The 27,506-nt window shown below is 40.8% G+C and overlaps 2 protein-coding genes across 2 annotated transcripts; both read right to left on the bottom strand.

Annotated features, from left to right (window-relative positions):
* Positions 1–3,852: 3,852 nt before the first annotated feature.
* LOC142177595 (uncharacterized) lies at positions 3,853–6,100 on the bottom strand. The gene is made up of 2 exons (XM_075246798.1): positions 5,983–6,100; positions 3,853–4,238 (listed from the first exon to the last, which is right to left on the bottom strand). Exons 1-2 carry the CDS (start codon positions 6,098–6,100, stop codon positions 3,853–3,855), a joined length of 504 nt encoding a protein of 167 aa, XP_075102899.1.
* A 2,117-nt stretch (positions 6,101–8,217) lies between these two features.
* LOC107769312 (short integuments 2, mitochondrial-like) lies at positions 8,218–17,317 on the bottom strand. The gene is made up of 8 exons (XM_016588547.2): positions 17,013–17,317; positions 15,844–15,948; positions 14,403–14,480; positions 10,665–10,806; positions 10,481–10,551; positions 9,528–9,624; positions 8,754–8,971; positions 8,218–8,583 (listed from the first exon to the last, which is right to left on the bottom strand). Exons 1-8 carry the CDS (start codon positions 17,160–17,162, stop codon positions 8,341–8,343), a joined length of 1,104 nt encoding a protein of 367 aa, XP_016444033.1. The 5' UTR covers positions 17,163–17,317; the 3' UTR covers positions 8,218–8,340.
* Between the last annotated feature and the right edge of the window lie 10,189 nt (positions 17,318–27,506).

The raw sequence follows: 27,506 nt of genomic DNA, 5'->3' as shown, positions 1-27,506 counted from the left end.
GGCATTCAGTGTTTCATGGCATTCATTGTTGTTGTATCCTCATATCATTCCCCCAGTGTTCGAATGCGAAGAATGCGAATTTGGAACACTGGAAGTCTTATGTCTTCGAAGATCCCACCAATGAATTGCTAGGTAATCCTTCACTCGGTAACATATCTTGTTTCCCATTGGGAACCCACGCTATTGAGCGAAAGCATACCTAACGGTCCTCTAGTGGTTTGTGCTAGGGAACGATCGGGCAATCCCTGTTCGATAGCAAACTTAACTTCCCGGTGGGAATTTGCTATCGAAGCAAAGATTATCTAATCGTCCCCGAGTGAAAACTTGCTTGTTTGCCTTGTTATCAAAGGTCTTATCACTGTTGTCTTCGTAGTATGCTTTCCGTCGCTGCCTCGTTAAAAACCTTGCCAGAAAAATCCAATTGGGACAAAAACTGAACTAAGGGAAAAAGAGTGCAGCACATACTTTCCGTTTGAGTGTTGTTCATCATCAGTAATATCTTTTGAGGTGAGCCATGTTCATGTTGTTGGGCAACTTATCTCCGTTTTGATTCTCCAATTCGTATGATCTTTTCCCAGTGATGGATGAAACCCGATAAGGGCTTTTCCATGTTGGGCCTAACTTGCCCGCGTTGAGTTCCAGGGTGTTTTGGGTTACCTTCCTCAAGACCAAGTCTCCTACTTTGAAATATCGGAGGTTGGCTCTTCGATTATAATATCGCTCCATTATATGCTTTTGGGCCTCCATTCTGACATGCGCCAAGTCCCTACGTTCCTCGAGCAACTCCAAGTTGATTAGCATTGCTTCGTTGTTCGATTCTTCGTTCGCCTGGGAATACCTTAAGGTTGGTTCCCCACTTACACCGGTATTAAAGCTTCTGCACCGTATACAAGGGAAAAAGGGGTTTCTCATGTGCTTGATTTGGCCGTTGTTTGGTAGGCCTATAGAACTCCAGGTAATTCTTCGGGACAGTTTCCTTTTGTTGCTTCCAACCTTTTCTTGAGGTTTTGAATAATCACTTTGTTTGTTGACTCCGCTTGACCATTTGCGCTCGGATGATAAGGCGAAGAGGTAATTTTCTTTATCTTCAAATCCTCAAGGAACTTTGTAACTTTTGTGCCGATAAACTGCGGCCCATTGTCGCATGCAATCTCTTTTGGTATTCCAAACCTACAAATTTTATTTTTCCACAGGAAGTCAACCACTTCGCGTTCTCCGATCTTCTGATAAGGACCTGCTTCCACCCATTTAGAAAAATAGTCAGTTAAAATTAAAAGAAATCTTACCTTTTCGGGAGCCGATGGTAGCGGTACGACGATGTCCATCCCCCATTTCATGAATGGCCATGGGGACAGAACTGAATATAGGGGTTCTGCCGGTTGATGTACTAGCGGTGCGTAGCGTTGACACTTATCACATTTTCGTACGAAGTCTTTAGCATCTTGTTCCATACGGGGCCAGCAATATCCTGCCCGAACTAATTTCAGCACCAAAGAATCTGCACCTGAGTGGTTGCCGCATATCCTTTCATGGACTTCTCTCATGACATAGTTAGCTTTTGATACTACTAAACACCGAGCCAACGGGCTTGAAAGAATTTTCTATACAATTGGCCTTTCTTGAAGCTTAAACGTGTTGCTTTGGCGCGCATCGCTCTTGATGCTTTGGGGTCTTTGGGCAACTTTCCATGCTCGAGATAATCGATTATTTTGTTTCTCCAGTCCTAGACCAAACTAGTCGAATTCACCTCATAGTAACCATCTGTGTCCTAGGGTGAGTTCATCAGTTGTACTACCGTCTTTGATTCCGATCCTTGGATTTCTGTTGATGAGCCCAAATTTTCCAATACATCTGCCTCCGCGTTATCTTCCCCCGGGATATGAGTTATTGACCACTCCCGGAATCGTGCCAATAGAGCCTGAACCTTTACCACGTATTGTTGCATACGTTCCTCTTTAGTGTCAAAAATTCCGTAGACTTGATTTACCACCAACTATGAATCACATTTGATTTCAATGACTTCGGAGTCAATTCCCCGGGCCAATTCGAGCCCTGCAATCAAAGCTTCATACTCTGTTTCATTGTTAGTTATAGGAATCGTTCTGATGGCTTGCCTTATGGTTTCTCCCGAAGGCGTGATTAAAACTATTCTGAGCTTGGACCATTTTACGTTTGAAGCTCCGTCCGTAAATAAGGTCCAAACTCCCGATGTCGATTCTGACACCATTATTGCCTCCTTAGTTGCAGAAGCAATAATCCCGGACTGAAGTCGGCCACGAAGTCAGCCAAGACTTGCGACTTAATTGCAGTCCTCGATTTATACTCTATATCGAATTCGCTCATTTCGACGGCCCATTTGGCCAATCTACCCGAGAGCTCGGGTTTATGGAGGATATTCCTCAAAGGGAAAGTAGTTACCACAGCTATCGAGTGGCATTGGATGTCGGGCCTCAGCTTCCGAGCGGCGACTACGAGAACTAAGGCCAGCTTTTCCAGATGTGGGTAGCGAGTTTCTGCTCCCGTTATAATCTTGCTAACATAATAAATGGGAGATTGCGTACCTTCGTCCTCTCAGACTAAAACTGCACTCACCGCAACTTCTGAAACCGCGAGGTAGAGTAGCAACGTTTCACCTTCCTTTTATTTTGAGAGCAACAGAGGGCTTGACAAATATTTCTTCAATTCCTTCATGGCTTGCTGACACTCCGGTGTCCACTCGAAATTGTTTTTCTTTTTGAGTAGTGCGAAGAAGCGATGAAATTTTTCCGATGAACGGGAAATGAACCTGCTCAAAGCTGTCAATCTCCCCGTGAGTCTTTGGACTTCTTTTACGTCAAACAAATGATCCGGGATGTCCTCTGTGGCCTTGATTTTGTCGGGATTTACCTTAATTCCCCTTTGTGATACTAGGAATCATAGGAACTTACCCGAATTGACCCCGAACGCTCACTTCTCGGGGTTAAGTTTCATATTATGCTCCCTCAGGATGTCGAATATTTCTTGCAAATGCTTCAAGTGGTCACCTGCATTCAAAGACTTAACGAGCATATCGTCTATGTATACTTCCATAGTCTTTCCTATTTGTTTTACAAACATCTTATTCACGAGCCGTTGATAAATGGCTCCGACGTTTTTTAGCCCGAAGGGCATCACATTGTAACAATATATACCAAAATTCGTTATAAACGAAGTCTTTTCCTGATCTTCTGGGTTCATCGTGATTTGATTGTACCCATAATAAGCATCGAGGAAACTCATTAACTCGTGCCCGGCCATAGCATCAATCAGCTGATTGATATTTGGAAATGGGAATGAGTCTTTCGGGCACGCCTTATTAAGATCCTTATAATCTACGCACATGCTAAATTTATAATTTTTCTTAGGTACTACTACTAGATTGGCTAGCCAGTCTGGATATCTTACCTCTCGTATTGAACCAATCTTAAGTAAACGAGTTACCTCTTCTTTGACGAATTTATTCCTTGCTTCAGCAATAGGGCGCTTCTTTTGCCTTACCGGAGTTATGTTGGGATCCAAGCTTAAATTGTGTACGGCTATCTCCGTTGGGATGCCTGTCATATCTTCGTGCGACCATGCAAAATAATCGGTGTTAATTTTAAGGAATTCAATAAAAGCAAACCTGTGCTCCGGGTGCAGTCCTGTTCCCAAATGGAATTTCCTTTCTAGAAATTCTTCGAACAATGCAACCTGCTCCAGTTCTTCTGCCATGGACTTTGTCGCGTCCGTCTCTTCCGGTACTTGAAAATACCTTGGTACCTCATATTGTTTCAACTCTTCTGTCCACGAGCTATCTTCCTCTGGTTCGGGGGCAGGTGCCGGTTCCAGTAATTGTTATGACGCGCGTTCCTTTCCTTTGCTACTGGAAATCAAAACTGCATTCATCTCCCTTGCTGCCAGTTGATCACCCTTTATCTGTTTGATCCCCTCGGGTGTCGGAAATGTTAACAATTGGTGATATGTTGAAGGCACGGCTTTCATCTCGTGTAGCCATTGCCTTCCCAAGATGATGTTATACCCCATGTCTCCATCTACCACTTCGAAGAGTGTTGTCTTCATTACTCCCTCAGCATTCGTGAGCAGCAAAATTTCTCCCCAGGTTGTCACGCTTGCGAGGTTGAATCCGGCGAGGAGTTTCGTTGCCGGGATAATGCTTCCGGAGAGTTTAGCTTGCTCCAGTACTCTCCATTGTATAATATTAGCTGAACTTCCTGGATCCACTAAAACACGTTTAATTTTAAAATCTAACACATTTAAAGAAATTACCAGTGCGTCATTGTGCGTCAGTAGTAATCCGTCTGCATCTTCGTCTGTGAACGTGATATCGTTGTCCCGGAGCCTCTTACTATGAGTTATCGACACTTTTATCTTCTTTGCTGCCGAAAATGTGACCCCGTTAATTTCATTCCTTCCGAAGATCATGTTGATCGTTTGGCATGGAGGTTCTTCTCCTGCTTTCGAGGTTTCCGCATCGCCCCTGTTCCGACCATAGTTGTTTTTAGCTCGATTGCTCAAGAATTCTCTAAGGTGACCATTTTTTAACAACGTTGCCACTTCTTCCCGGAGGTGTCGGCAATCCCTAGTCCGGTGGCCGTTAGTGCCATGATATTCACACCATAAATTGGGATCCCTCTGGCTGGGATCGAATTTCATAGGTCTTGGGAATCGTACCTCTTTGATATTCCTCATGGCCGACACCAACTCTACGAAACTGACATTGAAGTTATATTCGGATAACTTTGGGTAAGAAGAATCTCGCAACCCCAAGATTTCTCTATCCTACAGCGATATGTTGTTCTGGCCACGATCGATCCTTCTATCAACGGTGAACCTGTCTGCTGTCCGAAAGTTCCTGCCACGACCTTCTGTCCGCTTGTAGGGCAAAAATCGGCCTCTCGAAGTCCGTCTATCTGTGTCAATATCATATTATTATTTTTTGTGTTCTTCTCCCGTCCTTTGGTCGACGATGGGAAGCCAACCTAATCGTTTTCAATCCTTATTTTCGACTCGTACCGGTTGTGGACATCCACCCAAGTCATCGCTTGGAACTCAAGCAGACGTTCCTTCAACTTCCGGGAAGCGTCCGAACTTCTCGGATTTAAACCTTTGGTGAATGCTTCAGCTGCCCATTCATCCGGGACCGCCGGTAGTAACATCCTTTCCTTCTGGAACCGGGTGATGTACTCTCGTAATAACTCGGATTCTCCCTGCGCGATCCTGAATACGTTGGCCTTTCGGGCCTGCACCTTTTTGGCACCGGCATGAGCCTTGATGAAAGAATTCGCGAGCATCTCAAAGGAATATATGGAATGCTCGGGCAATAGTGAATACCACGTTAAAGCTCCCCTCGTGAGAGTCTCGCCAAATTTCTTCAGTAACACGGACTCAATTTCGTGAGAAGCCAAATCATTTCCTTTCACTACTGTTGTATAAGTGGTATTGTGCTCCTGCGGATCTAAAGTTCCGTCATACTTCGGCACTTCAGGCATTTTGAACCGCTTCGGAATTAATTCTGGGGCCGCACTCGGCTTGTACGGTAACTGAATATACTTCTTCGAGTTCGAGCCCTTCAATACTGGTGGTGCGCCCGGGATTTGATCCATGCGGGCGTTTACTTCCTTCATGAACCGCAAAAGTTCCTCCTTGAACGGATCGTTATCGTTGTTGAGGCCGGATCTACTCCCCCCGGCCCCATCGGAGCCAACTTCGCCCCTGGGAATGTTGTTGTCGACTCTCCGCGTCATTTGGTTTACGGGAACCTCGGGAGGAATTAGATCTCGCATGTTCGCATTATTTGAAGCACCTGATAGCGCCTGCTTTAGTTCCGTCATAACCTGATCGTGCCGCGTGAGATGGCCTAGATGATTGTATATTGCTCTTGCAGGACCCTCACTGCACCCGCTACATGCTCCTCATCAGCATCATCAGGAGTCCTCTCTCGAACCCGTCGCGGGTATCACCCACCATGCGTCGGTGTGGCATCGTTCTCCTCATTGCGAGTGTCACTGATTGTATCCTCGAAATGAGGCTGCTCCCCTTGAATTTCAGGGTTGCGTGTGCCGTTAATAGTGTTGTCTGCCATTTCTTTTGTGATTTTTGCTAAGACAAAAATAATCAAACTTGTTAGTAAAAAGGCAAGGATCAATTTAATTGCACGGCTGTCTAGGCCCCACGGTGGGTGCCAAACTGTTTACCGGTACAGTTGAATTTGTTCGTGATTTCTAGACAAGTGAATTAATTTGATCCAAAAAGTAATGAAATAACTGACGAAATGTAAAATACTTAGCCTTAGAATGTAGATGAAATAGCAGAGCTAATGAGTCCGGGAACAAGGTTTCCGGGCACAACAATGATAAGATCAAAAGCGAGAGAATAAAATTGTATTAAAATGCTGTATCGAATGTAGTGTAAGTTAGCTAGAAAATTCGTGTCTCTTACAATGATAACTGTGCTCTCTATTTATAGTTATGTCTAGGGAAGGAAGTCCTAGAATCATGCCCTTCTTTAGCGTCAATTATGAGGGTCATTGATGAAGATGTAACATTAGACATAAATGCCAAATATTTTATAACGGGCCATCATCCTTAATGTTGCAGAATATTCCGTATTAAATGTTACCGGGCACAAAGCATTTAATACTTCTTTTATGGTCGTTATTCCTTCCGGTGACAAGCGGAATATCTATGTTTGGTAGCCATCTCCATCTTGTGTTCCACGTGTCCTTTCTTTAAGCGGCCACGTGTCATGTCGTATTTTTCCCTATACATAGAGACTATTTTATATTTACAAAAAACGAAAAGAAACTACGAATCACACTTCTGTATTTCACAAAGAGAAAGTAGAAGGAAAAAAAAAATAAGGGAGAAATACTTTCATGTAAATACTTACGCCCTTGTATTTCTTTTCGGAAAAGAGTAAAGTTAAAACCTTTTTTTTTACAAAATAAAATTTGACTTTTTATATGGAAGTAAAAGTGAGCGTGAAATTATCGAGGGGGTATATGGTGAAATTTTTGGGACATTTTCATTCTTGATCAGATGTATCGGCTCTTGTGAAGCGCTTACTCTGGGAAAGATAGATAAATTCGAATCCAATGATTTCAAGAAATTGCATGTTCCTTGTAATAAATGTTTGAAAGTGTGCACATAATATGAATAAGTAGCTTAATATTTGCATATTGTTAGTAAATTGAAATATGACACATTTTTAGATATATTTTAAAAAAAAAAAAACATAAGATTAAGAGGTCACAGTTGCAACCCGCAGGATCTCTACACAGATTCTCAAAATTTCAGCACAATATGTTCGTGGGAACTTAACACATGTACTTGGGACCATAGCACAGATATTCGGCACCTAATCATGTTCAGCACAGATACTCGGCACCTAATCGTGTTCACCACAGTACTTGAAACCTCAACACGAGTACATGTACCTAACCGTGCTTCGCACGAGTACTCTGAACCTCAACATGAGTTCTCAAAATCTCAACACAATTGGAATCTCAGCATAGGTAGTCGATACTTACCCAGTGCTTCGCACGAATACTTGAAACCTCGGCATGAATACTTGAAATCTTAGCTCAGTTACTCGGTACCTACCCGTGCTTAGCACGGGTACTTATTATGTTCCCGTGCTCTGCACGGATTCTTGAAACCTTAGCACGGGTACTCGTGCTAAGATTGGTTGTACTTTGGGTGGGGTAGTTAATGTTATACCTGAAGTTGTAAGCACATATGGAAACTGATCCAAATGGTAGTTGAAGAGAAATGAGTGGAATTTACTCATATGCCAGTCTCCTATGATCATTCGTAATGTCCTTTCCATAATATACTCATATGCCAGTCTCCTATGATCATATAAGAGAGTTCAAACCAAACATTGAGATCCTTTCTGGCATAGATATTGCATCTGCATGACTAAATAATACTAATAGCAACATGTCCCCGGGCATTAATTATAAGAGCGCAACACGTGATGTTTGAGTTAAGTGCACATCACGGGTTCGAACCCTGGTGTAGACAAAAGCTTAACGTGGAGAAGAATAGAGGGGCGAGCCTATTATTCACGAGTTTTGAACCGTGCCCCTTTGATCCTCAGGAATTTCTCGATTATTTAAATAAATAAACAAGTTACAATAGCAACCTGAATAATACATGATGGAGAGGAGACTAGTGCAGATATGTTAATTAAGAAAGCTTTCAAACTAGTAAGTACTAGATTCACAAACCTGAGCCAGTGTTGATAAGGCGTAAAGTATTCAAGAAAATTATGGTACAAAATTATCATATTAGACATTAATGATACCTTTCAGATGGAGTTTCAAGATGCATCAGGGACATCATCCAGGATGAAAGGACCAAGTTTGCCTGTTCTAAATAGAGTGAGAAATTTTTTTGACACCATCGTGCGAGCCCCTGATGCCTTATAAGGTATCTTCAGAGCACTTTGCAATGCTTCAAATTGTTGATCTATCAAAGTCTCCAAGTTATCTTCATCGTCTAAACTACCATTAAATTCCGAGTGTGTGGTGTAAAGTGTACGTTGGACTTCGCTGACCATATCCTATACACAAAATAGATTAGAATTTGATTTGATTTGATTTGTAATTTTACATTTAACAAATTGTATGAACTTGTAAATACTATATATTCAATAGGATTAACGAAGAAGTCAAAATGTTAAGGTAAAAAGCTAATATCGTAATCTAACAAATGAATAAATCATAAAATTACCTCGATGTAGTAGATATCAGATTTGTTGGGCGGCTTCCTTCTTTTTGGTAGAAGATCCTTGAGATTATATTCAGGTGTGTCATCCAATTCATGATGAAGGCCCTCAGATTCCCTGCCAATCAAGTGTCTCCAATGAAGAGGAGTTCCTCGAGTGTTTAGCACTGCCAACAGGTATTGAACAATTCGTTCTTCACCAACTACTGAATCTTTGACGGACCCTGCACAATCATACAGGTACAATTGGAGACTAAGTAAAGTTGAATCATAGAAGGATCACTATAATTTCTTATGGGCCCTGCTTCAGTGTTCTTGTCTCATTTATGGTGGGTTTATTATTTAACCTTTTACCATTCCCTACCATACTTTAGCGCAAAAAAGCCAACTTTAGATCTACTAAAACAAAGTCACCTAAAATTGATACTAAACATCTTTGTTTTCAACAAAAGGAATGGGCTGGAGAACTTTGAAGACCAACAGCTAGATTAACAAAATTACCCACTATCCTGTTCAGTTGTGCAGTGGGAATTGCCGTGTGTGTGCAGGGTCATTTATATGATAGATAAGAAGAAAAAAATGAAGCAATGCCTATGACATTATACAAAGAAAATCAATGCAGAATTTCTATTCTAGCAAATACAATTTGTTAGTCAGTGGCTTGAAGATTTGCCCCCCTCCCACACAAGAATCTTTAATCCCAAATCACAGTTTCTTGGCAAGAGAAAAGAACTCTATAGATAAATAGAATGCCAATGTAAACCAGAATAAGGAATAAACCTGCTAAAGCCAGCTTTAACCCCGTTTCTATGTCTGGAATGCTTGGAACCAGTACTCCTGGAGCGTCCAACACATATATGCTAGGTTGATGTGCAATCTGTAGACAATGATGCATTAGCATCAGAAACAATAATATGCAAGAGCAGACAATTCAATATAACATGCTGCCATGTACATATAAAATCAAAAACATCATCTGAACTCATCGACTTAAAGCACTTAACTAATGGGAATTATTTATAACCTTTACTCTCATCAAGGACTTCTTTTGGCAATTAAAAGTATTTAAGCCCTTACTCTCTTCTCGTTGAGGTGAGATCAATTAAAATGTATAACTATCCCAGAGAAGGTAACAAATTGGCCGACTATCAGACAAGGGCATTGGCTGTCTGATGAGAAATAGACTTCCTCACTCTGGTCTTTAGTTCTGATATGCTTGGAGACTCGGATGCAACTGGACATCTTCTAGTAGGATGTCACTGTGCAATCAAATATATGCATATTCTTGAGTTAGACTGTGCAAATATCCTGGTTTCTCCTCAAAATGGTACGGGGATAGCTGCAGAGCTGCACGCTTCCGCTCAGGCATTTAATGTATCAGAGAAGAGGCAAATGGACTCTCAACCTTCCAATAGCTATAATCTCTTGGGCTTCACACTGCAGTACATGCATTTTACTTCTCTTAAAATATCTATAAAACCTTATAAAATACCTAAACCGATGTGAAGCAGAACACGGTCAGCATTAAAGGAATGCTTTTTTATCCAAGTCAAACAATAAAGGACTGGAGCAACTGCATAATGTATAAACTGGAAAATGAAACATTGCAAGATATATCCAGTACAAATTTCTTCGTCTATAGTACAACAGCATGGAGTGCAAAGAATTTTAGCCATTACTGACCAACTAACAAAAGCATAATCTGATATCCAAGTTGTATAAATATTTCTTACCTTAAATCCAGCAATATCTTGAGTAACACCAGGCAAAGGCCCCACTGTAGCTCTCTTCATCTTCTGCTGCACTAAGACAACAGTCAAAGCCATCAGTGCTTGAGGTTATATACCAGCATCCTAAAAGAACCAAGTAGTCCTCCAGAAGCACAGAGCAGAATCACTAACAAAGCAAATGACATACCTGGAAATCGAGATAATGCTATTTGATGGATGGAATTGATTAAAGCTGATTTTCCGACATTAGGAACACCGACCACCATGACAAGAAGAGTAGGTTCCTTTGTAATAAGTTCCTTCAGTTTAAGCTCCACAAGATCGAGAAGCTTCGACACAAATAATTGAGAACACTTTAGAAAATCTTGGAGTAAATATAACTAGAGGTAAGGCTTGTTTGAAAACCTTACTGCAAATTTAGCATAGCGAAAATATTTGCTCGATTGCCACAGTTTACAGCGCAACAACCATATTAAGGCAATAATGCCATTGATATTTGTTAGAATTTCTGTACAATGCCTGCATGATAATAGTTAAATAAAGACTTCCTCTATATTTTCCAATGCTTCATATATGTGTTACCCACTGTCATGTCTTTAAGATTCATGTGACAATAGAAAGTTATCGTGTCAAAGGAAGCAGGAATAACAACAAAAAAAAATTCAGTGTAGTCCCACAAGTAGGGTCTGGGGAGGGTAGAGTCTACGCAGACCTTACCCTTGCCTTTAAAAAGGCAAAGAGGTTATTTCCAGTAGACCCTCGGCTCAGGGAGAAAAAAGGGAAGGGCAATAAAAAGCAAACTAATTTGACAACCAAAGCGAAAATACAAAACTAACACTAAGTAATGCAAACAGAAAACCGAACTAAGGCAGCAACAAGTAATAACAGCAATCTAGGGATACAACAAACAAGTACCCGAAGGACACTAACAGATTATCAAAGCTACTGTGACAAACAAGGACAACACTCGGCTACCTAACCCTCTACCTTTATTCTCAACCTCTACACCTTCCTATATATGGTCATGTCCTCAATCAGCTAGAGCAACGACATATCTCGCCTAATCACCTCACCCCAATACTTCTTCGGCCTGCCTCTACCTCTTCGTTGGCCTTCCAACGCCAGCCTCTCACATCTCCTCACCGGAGCATCAGTGCATCTCCTCTTAATATGCCCGAACCATCTAAGTCTCACCTCCCGCATTTTATCTTCCACAGGGGTCACACCAACCTTGTCCCTGATAACTTCATTTCTAATTCTATCCAACCTGGTATGCCCGAACATCCATCTCAACATCCTCATTTCAGCCACCTTCATCTTCTGTACATGGGAGTTCTTGACAGGCCAACACTCCGCCCCATATAGCATGGTCCGTCTGACCACCGCTCTATAGAACTTACCTTAAAGTTTCGGTGGCACATTCTTATCACACAGAACACCGGAAGCAAGCCTCCATTTCATCCATCCCGCCCCAATACGATGTGTGACATCCTCGTCGATCTCCCGTATAACAGACCCAAGGTACTTGAAACTTTCTCTCCTAGGAATGATTTGTAAATCAAGCCGCACCTCTTCGTCCACTACCTGAGTCGCGCTACTGAACTTGTACTCCAAGTATTCTGTTTTGGTCCTACTCAACTTGAAACCTTTAGACTCCAGGGTCTGCCTCCAAACCTCTAACCTCTCGTTAACACCACCTCGTGTCTCGTCAATCAGTACAATATCATCCACAAATAACATGCACCACAGTACCTCCCCTTAAATGTGTCGCATTAGCGTGTCGATTGGCAGGGCAAACAGAAATGGGTTTAGGGCTGACCCCTGATGCAACCCCATCACAACTGGGAAGTGTACTGAATCCCCTCTCTCTGTCCTCACCCGAGTCTTAGCTCCATCATACATGTCTTGAATTGTAGCACCCCGAAAAAATTCGAAGTGCTTAAACTCTATTAAGAAAGTTGATGTGTGCTAATTATATTATTTTGTGTGCAGACAAGAACTACTAATATGATAGATATTAATTGGATAATATAATAAGTGTACGAGACATATTATAAGTGATATGGGGTCTAAAGATAGCCCAAAGTCCAAGTCAAGTTGGAAATTTCATGATAGACTAAAGTTCCAAATGAGTACACACAAAACCTAACTTTGGATGGGCATATCTAGATATATATAAGGAGTTATATGGAGGACAACCTATCAAATGAAAGGTTTTCGAGTCTAGTTTCTAACTCTTCAAACCGTTCGTCATTTGGACATTCCTATAAGAAGTTATGATCAAATTACCGAAGGCTGGCAGTGAAGTACTGCCATAGCGTCCAAGTCCGCATCCGAGCTTCGAAGAGGAATGAACTGGGGATGCGAAGCATCCGGGGCCGCGTCCAAAACCCAGAAATCTGAGTCTATAAGTACAAAATCGGGGGAAGAGAGTATTTTGAGCGGCAGATGGGTCTAGAGAACCGAACTGTCTCACGAATTCAATCCGGTTAGAAAAACTTCTCCTGAGCAATTCACGTATCACTTGAGTAGTAGTACGAAACCTTAAGAAAAGGTGATTTACTAGTTGAAAAAAGGAGGATCCGTTGAAGAGTTTATGTTGTCTCGGTAGGGAGTAGTCCAATCTTTTCCAGTTATTGGGAGTTAGGGTTCTTGAGGTGAAGGGGCGATTTTAAGCTCAAATCAAGTCCAACCAACTAAGGTAAGTTGTTAATGATATTTTGGGTTGATTCTTACTCAATATACATGAGTTCTAATATCATTCTTGCATCCAAATACTAGATTTCATCATCAAATCCTCAAGAACACAAAAATCACCAAAGTTGTGATTTGTCAAGATTGATCTACTAGAGGTAATTCCAATACTTCAAACTCGTTTATTATGAGTAGTTATAAGTATTTGAAGCATTTGTTACAAGTTTTAATGGTTGAAAGATTGGATTATAAAACTCTAGTTCATGGCATGAATAGTACTTTTGAGAAAATAAGAGAAAAGATGAATAGTAATCTTGGCAATGAAATTGATGAATACAATGAACCTATGGAATTATTTGTTAGCAAAAGTTGGAAGTGATCAACTAAGTAATCACCCGAATTGTATATTTTGCAAGTGTTGATTGTGGAAGACGATGAATAGTAACTTGGTGGCATTGGACGATTGATGTAGTATCATTAATGACTTCGAATGGGTATTAAAATATAAGAATGAAGTCTATGTGTCTATCTCCACTCCCAGGGCATCTTCTTCGTCCTAAAAATGACATTGAATAACTCAGTTAGCCATTTCAAGCCCACCCTACCCACGCTCTTCCAAAATTCCACCGGATTTTGTCTGGTCCGGTCGCTTTTCCCCTGCTCATCTTACACATAGCCCCCTCTACCTCCTCAAGTTTTATACGCCTACAATACCCAAAGTCCTGACGACTCTCGGATTGTTCTAAGTCACCCAGCACACCATAAATAAAAATGTATACCTGGAAAAAGCTTTTTCCCTATCCTTTTTACATCTGGCTCACCAAAAATAAAATCAAAAGCATCTTTTCCCTCAGCGTTCCTTCATCAAATCTGGTCACTGTTGACTACGTTCTGTGGTTTTTGGCCTACTTGGGGATTCGTGGCTTTCTGGCATTATATTATTGGAAACTTGTTGTTACTGTAAGTTAAGGGGGGAAAGGATTGAATAGTTCTAAAATTGGTAGATTCAAAAATCAGTTCAGGCATTTAAATCGTACTTGATAATTAAATTTTTAGCTAATGAAGTCATTCTAAGAATACTAACAGAAAGCTCCGGAAGTACTCATTACAACTGATAACTGTGCCAAGGTGCTCAAAGATAATAGTTGCTGCAACTTTGACATATAAAACAAATACAAAACAATGAACCAACAAGCTTCCAGCTAAATGGCATGGATAAAATGTCACTAACCTTTTGCACAGAACTTCTACTATGTGCATTTATTGGGAGGCATTCTTGTTTACATGAATCGAAATACCGAATCCACCTCTGCATAGAATTAAAACAATAAGTTTCACTGTTACAGTTGTAAATGCCAATATTGAACCAGTCCTAATTTAGGTAAAATACATTCAACAAGCACATTTTCCAAAGTTAAAGGGGGAAAAGGAGAATGTTGGACTAGGAAAAAAGACACCATGCTATTTGTGTCACATGAAAGACAAAGCAGTCCACCAAACACTCATCAGTTACACTAGCGCAATGAACCTAGCATACATATCAAAAACAGCTTTGAGATTTAGTAGCATATAAAGAACACTGTTCCAACGAGTGAACAGTTTGGTGCGTTTGCTTCGATAAAATGTTTTCTATGGAAATTCTTTTCTGAAGAAAGGGTGTAAGATCCACATAGCTTGAAGTGAAAAGCGAGAAGTGAAGCGCATGCTTTTGACATGAAGCGCACAATTTACAGAATACAAAGATATCAAACATATATGAATTTAGCACTATATTAATCAAATTGCAGTTAAAATAACTAATATCACCATCTAATATAAATTAATGCTAATTTTAATCTAACTCTTCAAAGTTCAGATTTAAAGAAACGACCGCTTCTCATTGGATCACTTTACACATCATTGTCTGAAGTGGACACTTGTCTGAAGCGCACTGCTTCACCCATGAAGTGATAACCCCTCGTTGCATATCATTCCGTCGCTCTAAGTGATGAAGCAATGGATTTTGCCGATTTCTAACGCTAATACAAGAAGTAGAATGCAGGGATGGGCACAATGATGGTACTTTAATAAACATCAGAGTATTGAAGGCTATGAACTATGTTTACATGTTGGTTGAAGCAAGTGAGCAGAGCAACAAGTAAGATATCAACGTTATCCTTTCCACTTAGATACTCCTTAGAAGGAATGAGTGGCTACACTCCCAAAATACCACCAAAGAGAAATACTCAACAAAAGGTAACGATGTAGAAAGAAAAATAGTTAAGATAGACAACAATAATTTTAAAATTGAACGCCATAATTTATTCTTGAAGTGTTTCTTAGAACGTTCAAGTGCCAACACTCCAGAAATAGAACATACAACCATTTATTATTATTCATTTTGCGTCTGACGTTGCTGAATAATATGTAACAAACTTTACACACGAAAATCCCGTTAAGAACCAGTATTTCATGACAAATGAACCTTCATTTTGCTTTCCCACTTAACATAAGCACTTTAAATTATTCAAAACTCGGAATAAGGGACGAGAAATATAGCATATAGGTTAATACTCCTCTACTTCTACTTTTATTAAACTACCTAGAAGCTTATAGAAAAGAGAATTGAAAAAGGATTAGCATTTCCACATAAACATGAAGAGCTAAAGAGATACAAAAGAGAGAATAGGTACATGCATGATATTGGGGTTGGCCAAATCTTTCTTATTGAGCGCAATCACCCGCCTTTTTTCAGAAAGCATAGGCTGCAAGTTGTCATTGGCTGAGGACAAAGGTATCTGCATAAACCACAAAAGCAAGATCAGTTTCGTTTAAATTCTAACTTAACTACTCACCCAACTAAGTTTCAATTCCAAACAAGTTGAGATCGACTGTATGAATCCTTTTGGTGACCATTCTGCTCTATTTTGTTTTTTGGTTAAACAGCCATTCCGCTCTATTCAATCCATTTCATTACAATACTAAACTAATTATATTTCTCTATATTGTTGTAATTTTTGCATGCTTGCTTGGAGCCGAGGGTCTACCGAAAATAACATCTTTACCTGCACAAGGTAGGGGTAAGGTTGCGTACTCTCTACCCTCCCCAGACCCCACTTGTGGGATTATACTGGATTTGTTATTGTTGTTATTACTAAACTAATTATCTTTCAACTACTTGAGGTCGACTATATGAATCCTTTCTGTAATCATTCTCCTCTTTTCGATCCATTTCATTACAATAATAAACTAATTATCTTTCGGGCAAAGTTTTTAATTTTTTTTTTTTTGGGTATCTTTTGGGCAAATTACTTACCCTTTTCTCAACAAAAAAAATACCTCAAAAAAAAAAGCTTTCGGGCAAATTAGGAGTTCTCTAAAATTACTTTTAACTTTACCACTATTTTATGTTATGTCCAGCTATCTACCACTTTCTAAAGCTAAAATCCACATATTTTTCGATGGAAAGTGATTAACATAAAGTTGATTATTCAACAATGCTTATTCAATTTACCTGGCACACTTTCTTTTTTAGTTTGTCCCAAAAAAGAAAACTTTCTATATTTAGAAATAATTTAACATTAGAATTCCAATTTACCTTTAATGAGATATCTATAGCCACACAATTGCCTACGAATTGTTTCAGACCACAAGTTTCAAAATTCTTTCTTTCTTAAGCTTGTATCTAGTCAAACAAGGCCACGTAAAATAGGACGAAGGAGTAGTAGTATTTAAAATCAGCTTCAGTGTCAGCTAATGTCTAGTAATCATGCATAAAAATCAAGTCTTTTTAGCTAAAATTCACATATTTTTCCAACAAAAAAAAAACATGATTAGTATAGAATTGAATATTGAAACTTACGCGGGCGTCACGGACTTCGATGACAAGATCGGAGAGTTTGAGGCGGTGGCGAATGGCACGAACGGCGGCAGCCATATGGCCAGGGAACCAATTTATTTTCCCACCACTTTTATTGAAACCCATTTCCCCTAACCATCCTTTCATCTTCATTATATGAGAGTGTGTGTGAGAGAGAGAGAGAGAAAGAGTGTGTGTGTGTGTGTGCGTGTGTGTGTGTGTGTGTGTGAGAGAGAGAGAGAGAGAGAGAGAGAGAGAGAGAGAGAGAGAGAGAGAGCTTAAACCCTGAATTAGGGGACTGCAGAAATATGACAAACTCTGTTTCAGTCTCTTTTTTACAGGGGAAGTGCACAAATAGCCGATTTCAAAGTCACCTTTAAAACATAATCAACTTTCAAAAACTATTTAAATTCTAGCCACTTAATAACTAACTAATAGAGTATTTGAACATACATACCCTTGGATAATACGAATCGTGTCTGAAATTATGCTCGGGTCTGAAGTACTTAGGGTCGTTTGGTAGGATGCATCAGAGAATATAATATATGCATTAGCTTTGGGTATGATTAATCTCTTGTTTGATACACATTTTTAATCTATGTATTACTAACGCAAATATTAGTTATACAACACATTTGGTATTATCCTATGCATAAGTAATGCATAAAAAAACCATGGCATTAGTAATATCAAGGCTTTAATGCATGCATTAACATGATTAAAGACAAAATTGTCCTTAAAGTCCCTTAAAGCTAGAGAATATGGAGGACATTTTTGTAAGCAACTATTTTTCTTAAAAATTATGCGATGCATTATAATTTTAATACACCACACCAAACAATAGATAAGAAATAATCTCTGCATAATTAATATTTGCATTATTAATCCATACATTACTAAGACACTTTATTCAGCGTTATTCTTATATACCCTACTAAATGACTCAATTTGGATCCTCTCAATTTCTTTGTGTTCTTATTTAGGTTGGTGATACATGTTACATTTTAATATCAATTGCTTAGACTTAATTAACTAAACTTGAGCGAGAAAATGACAAAAATGGTCTCTCATGTGAGGGTAGGTTCAAAGTGAATTCCTTTAAGTATGCTCTGAATATTTTTTATGGGTAAAAACTTAGCACTTTTGGTTTTTGTAAAAAGCTTAAGAAATTATGCATGTTATATTTAACGGGAACTATAAAAGAAGGATATTTAGCGGAAATTCACATGTAAAGGTACGAATATTGTATAGTCTACTGCTTTTGGTATATTTCTAGAATCCTGTGCAGTTTTTTGAGATATAGTTTTTGCAAATTTTTGTGTTGTATACGGTAAAAATCGGTTAGTCCTTCGTACGAACTGGTCGAAATAGTAATGCATTGGATCGAAGATCAGATTGAGGTCTGAAGTCAGGTCATCAAGCTTCGAGCCCCAGGGACTTACCAATGTCGAGCTCGATATTATTATCGAGCTCGACTCCAAATCGAACTATGATGAAGTTACCGATTTTATGAGGCAGAGACCGAATCAACACAAGGCCCCGAATCAGAATCGAGCTCGAGTCAAGATCGAGAGCTCGAGTCGATATCGAGCTCGGGACAATATTTAGCTCATAGACAAGAGCCGTTGCAGCCGCACTGGGAGAGAGAATCTTGGCAAGAATTATGAAAAAGCTATTTTATCATGGCTCTCCCACTATGTATTTTTAATTGTATCTAAAGTAGTATCTTTCCACTATAAAGGGGTTGGTTATTATTTCTGTAAAGGGCAGGTTTTTTGCTTACATTGTAACTCAAATACCATACACTCATATATTGAAGAGTATTTTCTTTTTAGCTTCATAGATTGATTCATCTTGCTTAGTCCTTAAATCATCCCTCTTTCAACTTTGATTATTTTTTACTCTGTACAGTCAATATTCGATATTTTTATTCATTTTTACGATTTGTGTCAAGTTATATCACATATCCTTAAAACTACATACAAATTCAACTCTATCCGTTTTTCGGGTAAACAGTTTGGTGCCCACCGTAGGGCTAAGGATAACAGTGGTTATTTGATACGAATCTGCAAAAACATACCGTTTTGCGCTTGTTTCCAGAAGTGTCTTTGATTTCGGATTAGTAATGACTAACTATCAATTAAATGACCTTGCCTATCGACAACAAAGCTGGTCTTCAAGATGAGAATAACAACTTGACACCCAGTACCGAAAGACCGCTTGTCAACGCCGTTGGAGCTTGAATCGAAGTGACGATAGACATTAATCCACATGTGGCCATTGAGGTGAACCTACATTCTGAACCTGAAAATAACGTTCATGGTGGTACTCGATCTGCAGCTCGAGATACCCATAACGTCGAGGAAAACAACGTCAGCTTGCGTATGATTTTCGAAATGTTGTAAGCTCAGCAGGCAGCAATAGCTCAGTTGCAGAGTCAAACCCAGATACCAAGCAGGCCGGAGCCCAGTCAACCCCGAGAAATCGCCCATACAACGGAACCAGCTATAGTGAGATCAAATGAGAAGGAGTCAGAGACTAATCCCGAAATTGCTAAGATGTTCGAAGAACTGATCAAACGAATAGAATCGGGAGAAAGGAAGATCGAAGCAAACGACAAAAAGGTGGAAACATATAACTCCAGGGTTGATCAGATCCCGGGGCACCACCGATATTGAAGGGCTTAGATTCTAAAAAAATCGTACAAAAACCTTTCCCCTCAAGCGCGGCTCCTAAACCGATCCTGAAGAAATTCTGCATGCCCAAGATTCCTAAATATAACGGAACTACCGACCCCAACAAGCATGTCACCTCATACACATGTGCCATCAAAGGGAACGACCTAGAGGATGATGAGATAGAATCTGTATTATTGAAGAAATTCGGTAAAACCCTGTCAAAGGGAGCAATGATATGGTATCATAATTTACCATCTAATTCTATCGATTCTTTTGCTATGCTTGCAGATTCCTACGTAAAAGTACACGCCGGGGCCATAAAAGTCGAGACCAGGAAGTCAGACCTGTTCAAGGTAAGACAAAAGGATAACGAGATGCTAAAGGAGTTCGTATCTCGTTTTCAAATGCAACGAATGGATCTGCCCCTAGTCACAGACGATTGGATTGTTCAGGCTTTCACTCAAGGTTTGAACGAACGAAGTTCTATGGCTTCACGGCAGTTGAAGCATAACCTGATCGAGTACCCAGCTATTACTTGGGCCGACGAGCATAATCGGTACCAATCGAAAATTAGAGTCGAAGACGATCAATTGGGGTCTGAACCCGCTGCTCGAAGGGATGTCAATTGAGAACAAGGTCCGATAAGGGACCGATACCGACCGTATAGTAGAAACCACATAATCAATGAATCGAGACGTAACCCCGGACAAAGCAACAAAAGAAGTGATTGAGGTCAAGAATCTCGGGGGTTGATGAACATAAATGGGTTCGACAGGCCTACCGGATCTAAGGAAGCACCACGATTATCGGAGTATAACTTCAGCATTGATGCATCCGCCATCGTGTCGGCTATCGGACTCATCAAAGACACTAAATGTCCTCGACCCATGCAGACCGATCCTGCCCAGAGCAATCCCAATCAAATGTGCGAATATCATGGCACCCATGGCCACAGAACGGAAGATTGCATGCAACTAAGAGAGGAGGTAGCCTGGTTATTCAATAAAGGGCACCTTCGAGAACTTTTAAGCGACAGGGCCAAGAACCATTTCAAAAATAGGGATTTCGGCAAACAAAACGAACAAGAAGAACCACAACACATCATCCACATGATCGGCGTCGATACCCTTCAAGGGCCGGTGCTTAAACGCACTAAGACATCGGTTATGAGAGAAAAGTGACCCCAAACTCAGGATTACGCACCCATATGAACTCTGTCCTTTAATGATGAAGATGCAGAAGGAGTCATGCAATCTCATAACGATGCACTGGTAATATCCGTACTTATGAATAAAACTAAAGTTAAGCGTGTGTTAATTGATCCAGATAGCTCAGCCAACATTATTAGATCAAAGGTTGTAGAATAGCTCGGTCTACAGGACCAGGTCGTACCCGCAACCCTAGTTCTAAACGGGTTCAATATGGCATGTGAAACCACCAAAGGCGAGATAATTCTACCGATAAACGTGACCGGGACCATCCAGGAAATGAAGTTCCACGTAATCGAAGGTGACGTGAGGTACAACGCCCTTTTTGGAAGGCCATGGATCTACAACATAAGAGTTGTACCTTCGACCCTACACCAAGTTCTTAAATTCCCAACATCGAAGGGAGTCAAAACAGTGTACGGAAAAACAACCGGCCGCGAGAGAAATGTTTGCCGTCGAAGAAGCAATTCCGATATTCTCACCTTCGTCAACAAAGGGGTCGGACTCAAAAGGGGAACGAGATGCCAAATAGCAATCACAGACGTCAGCTTCAACCCAACCAGAAATTCAGAAGATCGATGAAGATGATGATCAAAGGATCCCTCGATCCTTCGTGGTTCCCGATGATTCCGACGCTACCCAACGATTGAAGAATTGGAGCAAGACGTACTAATCGAGCATTTGTCTGAACGAAAGGCATACCTAGGAACAGGATTAACCCCCGAACTCAGGAAAAGGCTTATTCAATTTCTTATCGATAACATAGATTATTTTGCTTGGTCCCATTTAGATATAACAGGAATCCCACCGGATATAACGATGCATCGGCTAAGCCTGGACCCTAGGTTCAAACCGGTAAAGCAAAAGAGAAGACCCCAGTCCGAGGTAAAGCACGCATTCATAAAGGATGAGGTAACTAAACTTCTCAAAATAGGGTCCATTCGGGAGGTGAAATATCCCGAATGGTTAGCCAATGTAGTTGTAGTCCCTAAAAAGGGAACAAACTTAGAATGTGTGTAGATTATAAGGATTTAAACAAGGTATGCCCCAAAGATTCTTTTCCGCTGCCCAACATCGATCGCATGATCGATGCCACGACCGTCCACGAGGTCCTTACTTTTCTCGATGCCTATTCCGGATATAATCAAATACAAATGAATCCGGAAGACCAGGAAAAGAGTTCATTTGTCACCAAGTGTGAAACATATTGTTATAATGTGATGCCTTTCGGGCTAAAAAATGCAGAAGCTACTTACCAACGCCTAATAAATAAAATGTTCGAGGAACAAATAGGTAAATCAATGAAAGTTTATATTGATGACATGCTAGTTAAGTCCCTATGCGCAGAGGACCATTTGGCTCATTTGCAGGAAACATTCGAGATTTTAAGGAAATACAACATGAAGCTCAACCCCGAGAAATGTGCTTTCAGGGTCGGTTCGGGCAAGTTCCTCGGCTTCATGGTATCAAATCGGGGGATTGAGATCAACCCTGATAAAATCAAGGTCATCGAAGACATAGCCATCGTGGACAGTGTAAAAGCCGTGCAGAGACTAACGGGACGGATTGCTGCCTTAGGCCGATTCATTTCAAGGTCTTCAGATCAAAGTCACATATTTTTCTCTCTACTCAAAAAGAAGAACGATTTCGCTTGGACCCCGGAATGCCAACAACAGGTGAGATATAACAATCAAAATGAATTTGATCTTTTCAAGACAGGCTTCAGCTGCTTATCTTCCTCAAGTGCAACCATTCCCACGTGGGATGGGTCTTCAAGCATCATCTTTGCCACCAAGTAGCCAGCAATTGACCATGTCTGGTGTTTCCGAGCTTGCTTCCCACTGAATCGCCCAAGTTTTCCATCATAATATTCAGGCCACCCATCCTTGATCCATGATCTTAGTTTCCTGTTCAGGGGTCGCTAAGCAAGATAAAATTGCAATACAATTTCCCAAGCAGAACCATCGGAAATCCATGTTTGAAGGGCCAACATTTCCAATGAAATAGCCTCCATGAAATGGCATGAAATCAAAAACCCATTCTGGAAGAGAATCGAGAATGACATTAAACTTGTTGACTGCTGTGTGGGAATATTCTTCAGTTTTATATCTGTAAGCATTAGAGGGATTGGAGCGATATCTATCGAGCCCACCACTGCTTCATACTTAAAAAACAGACGAAAAACTTTACTTGTACTTGGCAGTATCGGAAATCGCGGTAAGTGGTGTCCTAGTTCGAGAAGAGCAAGATATGCAATTTTCCGTTTATTATGTAAGTCGAACCTTAGGAGAAGCAGAAACTAGATATCCACACTTAGAGAAATTGGCACTTGCACAGATAAGCGCCTCTAGAAAGTTAAGACCATACTCTTAATGTCACCCCATATGTGTATTAACCACTTACCCACTTCGTAATATTCTGCACAAGCCCAAACTATTAGGCCGATTGGCCAAATGGGCCGTCAAACTCAGTGGGTACGATATCGAATATCAACCTCGTACGGTTATCAAGTCTCAAATTTTAGCGAGCTTCGTGGCCGATTTCATGCCAACCCTCGTACCCGAAGTCGAAAAGGAACTCTTGTTGAAATCGGGTACATCATCGGAGGTATGGATCCTTTTCACAGACGGGGCTTCGAACGTGAAGGGGTCCGGGTTAGGCATCGTTTTAAAGCCGCCTATGGGTAGCACTATTAGACAATCTATCAAAACTACTAGGTTGACTAACAACGAGACCGAGTATGAGGCCATGATTGTATGTCTCGAGCTAGCTAAAAGCTTAGGAGCATAAGTCATTGAAGCCAAATGTGATTCTTTACTGGTGGTAAATCAAGTAAGCAAAACCTTCGAAGTTCGAGAGGATAGAATGCAAAAGTATTTAGACAAACTGCAGGTCACTTTGCACCATTTCCAAGAGTGGATTTTACAGCATGTTCCACGAGAACAAAATGGAGAGGCCGATGCACTTGTAAATTTGGGATCACCGGTCGAGGAAGACGAGATAAGCTCGGAGACTGTCATTCAACTCTCGAGATCCGTGATCGAAGAAGGTCATGCTGAGATAAATTCTACAAGCTTAACCTGGGATTGGAGGAATAAGTATATTGAATACTTAGAGAACGAAAAGCTCCCATCGGACCCTAAAAATTTGAGGGCCCTATGAACCAAAGCTGCTCGATTCACATTGACTGCAGATGGAACATTATACCGAAGGACATTCGATGGGCCATTGGCAGTATGCTTAGGTCCAAGAGACACCGACTACGTCCTACGTGAGATTCACGAGGGTACTTGTGAAAATCACTCCGGTGCCGATTCATTAGTCCGAAAAATAATTAGGGAAGGGGTATTATTGGATCGATATGGACAAAACTGCAAAGGAGTTTGTGACAAATGTCAAAGGTTTGCACCAATGATCCATCAGTCCAGAGAGCAATTTCACTCAGTCCTCTCCCCATGGCCATTCATGAAATGGGGAATGGATATCGTCGGCCCTCTGCCATCGGCCCCAGGTAAAGATAAGTTCATTTTATTTATGACTGACTATTTCTCTAAATGGGTTGAAGCACGGGCGTTCGTGAAAGTAAGAGAGAAAGAGGTAATAGACTTTATCTGGGATCATATCGTATGTCGATTCGGGATACCCGCTGAAATAGTGTGTGACAATGGAAAACAGTTTATTGGCAGCAAAGTGACGAAATTCCTCGAAGACCACAAAATAAAAAGGATATTATCAATACCGTATCACCCTAGTGAGAACGGACAGGCCGAATCAACGAACAAAACTATCATTCAAAACCTAAAGAAAAAGGCTGAACGACGCTAAGGGAAAATGAAGAGAAATCCTATCCAAAGTTCTTTGGGCATATCGAACAACATCAAAATCTAGTACGAGAGCAACCCCGTTCTCCTTAGTATATGGCTCCGAAGCCTTGATTCCAGTCGAAGTCGGGGAATCCAGTGCCAGGTTTTGATATACAACAGAAGAGTCAAATCACGAGGCTATGAATACTAGCCTCGAATTATCGGATGAAAAACGAGAAGCTCCTCTCGTCCAATTGGCCGCCCAAAAGAAACAAATCGAAAGATACTATAATCGAAGAACCAAGCTTCGCCATTTTAAACTTGGGGACTTAGTGCTAAGGAAAGTCACCCTCAGTACCCGAAATCCAAAATGAAGGAAAACTGGGTCCAAACTGGGAAGGACCGTATCAGGTTCTCGAAAACGTCGGAAAATGATCCTACAAGTTCGGTATTATAAACGGCAAACAACTATCAAGCAATTGGAATGTGTCGCACCTAAAACGATACTACTACTAAGGTACGACCCCCATATTCGTTTATATTTTGAAACTAAGCCTTGCAGGAGTCCGATCAGGACAAGGATGGATCCTTCAATACGAAACCCTAGGTCTGAAAGCACGCGTTGTACTCTTTTTCCCTTAGACCAGTTTTATCCCAAATGGTTTTTTCGGCAAGGTTTTTTATGAGGCAACCATTGATCGTGCTAACTTAGAAACAATTCGACAGTATCCGAGGCCTCTTTACAATCGACCTCGAATACTGGGGGGCATTACCCCTCAAATATATCAAGTTCGATGCAAGAAAGTTACTTCATAACAACAGGGTTCCGATAGGAAAAATTGTAAGAGCCAAATGGTCAAAACGAACCATGCTCATATAGATTGTTCGATCCCTGGTATAAAATATAAACACATGTATAATGACTTAAAAAGAAAAATTTCTTCTTTACCGATATCTTATATCCAAGAAATATTCCTCTATTTCGAATTTTATTATGCAAACAGGCTTAAGGTAAATCAATGAGTTCGAGCAACACTCACTCAACTATAAAGACCAAGGGCTACACCAACTCGAGTTTGAGCAACCATTCTCACTCGGGGACTATCTACGAAGCCCAAGGGCTACCTTATTTCGAGTTCGAGCAAGCACTCACTCGACTATTAAGCCTACAGGCTACATTATCTCGAGTTCGAATCACTCACTCGACTACTAAGCCTACGGGCTACTTTTATTTCGAGTTCGATCAAGCACTCACTCGACCATTAAGCCTACGGGCTACATTACTTCGAGTTCGAATCACTCACTCGGATACTAAGCCTATGGGCTACTTTTATTCCGAGTTCGAGCAACACTCACTCAACTATAAAGCCCAAGGGCTATCCCAACTCGAGTTCGAGCAACCATTCTCACTCGGGGACTATCTATGAAGCCCAAGGCCTACATTATTTCAAGTTCGAGTAAACACTCACTCAACTACTAAGCCTACGGGCTACATTACTTCGAGTTCGAATCATTCACTCGACTACTAAGCCTATGGGCTACTTTTATTTCGAGTTCGAGCAAGCACTCACTCGACCATTACGCCTACGGGCTACATTACTTCGAGTTCGAATCATTCACTCGACTACTAAGCCTATCTATGAAGCCCAAGGGCTATCTTATTTCGAGTTCGAGTAAGCACTCACTCGACCAATAAACCTACGGGCTACATCATCTCGAGTTTGAGCAAACACTCACTCGACCATTAAGCCTACGAGCTATATTACTTCGAGTTCGAAATCACTCACTCGACTACTAAGCCTACGGGCTACTCTTATTTCGAGTTTGAGCAAACACTCACTCGACCAATAAGCCTACAAGCTAAATCATCTAGAGTTTGAGCAAACACTCACTCAACCATTAAGCCTACGGGCTACATTACTTCGAGTTTGAAATCACTCACTCGACTACTAAGCCTACGTACTACTCTTATTCCGAGTTCGGGCAAACACTCACTCGACCAATAAAGCCTACGGGCTACTTTCATTCCGAGTTTGAGCAAGCACTCGCTCGACTATTAAGCCAACTGGCTATATTACTTCGAGTTCAAATCATTCACTCGACTAATAAGCCTACGGGCTACATTATCTCAAGTTTGAGCAATCACTCACTCGACTAATAAGCCTACGAGTTGTATTACTTCAAGTTCAAGCAATCACTCAACTCAACTACTAAACCTATGGGCTACCTTATTTCAAGTTTGAGTAAGCTCTCACTCGGTTATAAAGGCTACAAAGTCCAAATTCGATCAAATTGCCTAAAGCCTTATGAAAATATTCATAAGGCATGAATAAAACAAAATCTTCACAAGGCAGAAAATAAAACAGAGGCAAGTCGGGAAAAGAAAATATATATATACAAGATTGTTTACAAGATCCGAAATGGAAACTAAGGGCTAAGTTTCTTGGTTATCTCCGGGGCGCTCTCTTCTCCATCGGGCTCCTCCCCGCTCTCGGACCCACTCTTGCTCTTATCATCATCATCATCATCGTCATCATTAGAAGCCAAGGCTTCAGCATCTGCTTCGAGCTCTTTAGCCTTTTTTATCTCTTCGGAGAGATCAAAACCTCGAGCATGGATCTCCTCGAGGGTCTCCCGCCGAGATCGACATTTAGCAAGTTCAGCAACCCAATGTGCTAGAGTGTTGGAGGTCTCGGCTGCCTCTCTTGCTTGTACTTGAGCAACTTCAGCATCGACCCGATAGATGGCCACAAATGCATCCGCATCGGCCTTTGCCTTTTCGGCATTAGATTTGGCCTTGACAAGTTC

Source organism: Nicotiana tabacum, chromosome 23 (genome assembly GCF_000715075.1).
Source record: "Nicotiana tabacum cultivar K326 chromosome 23, ASM71507v2, whole genome shotgun sequence".
Taxonomy (NCBI): domain Eukaryota; kingdom Viridiplantae; phylum Streptophyta; class Magnoliopsida; order Solanales; family Solanaceae; genus Nicotiana; species Nicotiana tabacum.
The sequence above is the reverse complement of the archived record's forward strand: the minus strand, read 5'-3'. Positions and strand labels throughout refer to the sequence as shown.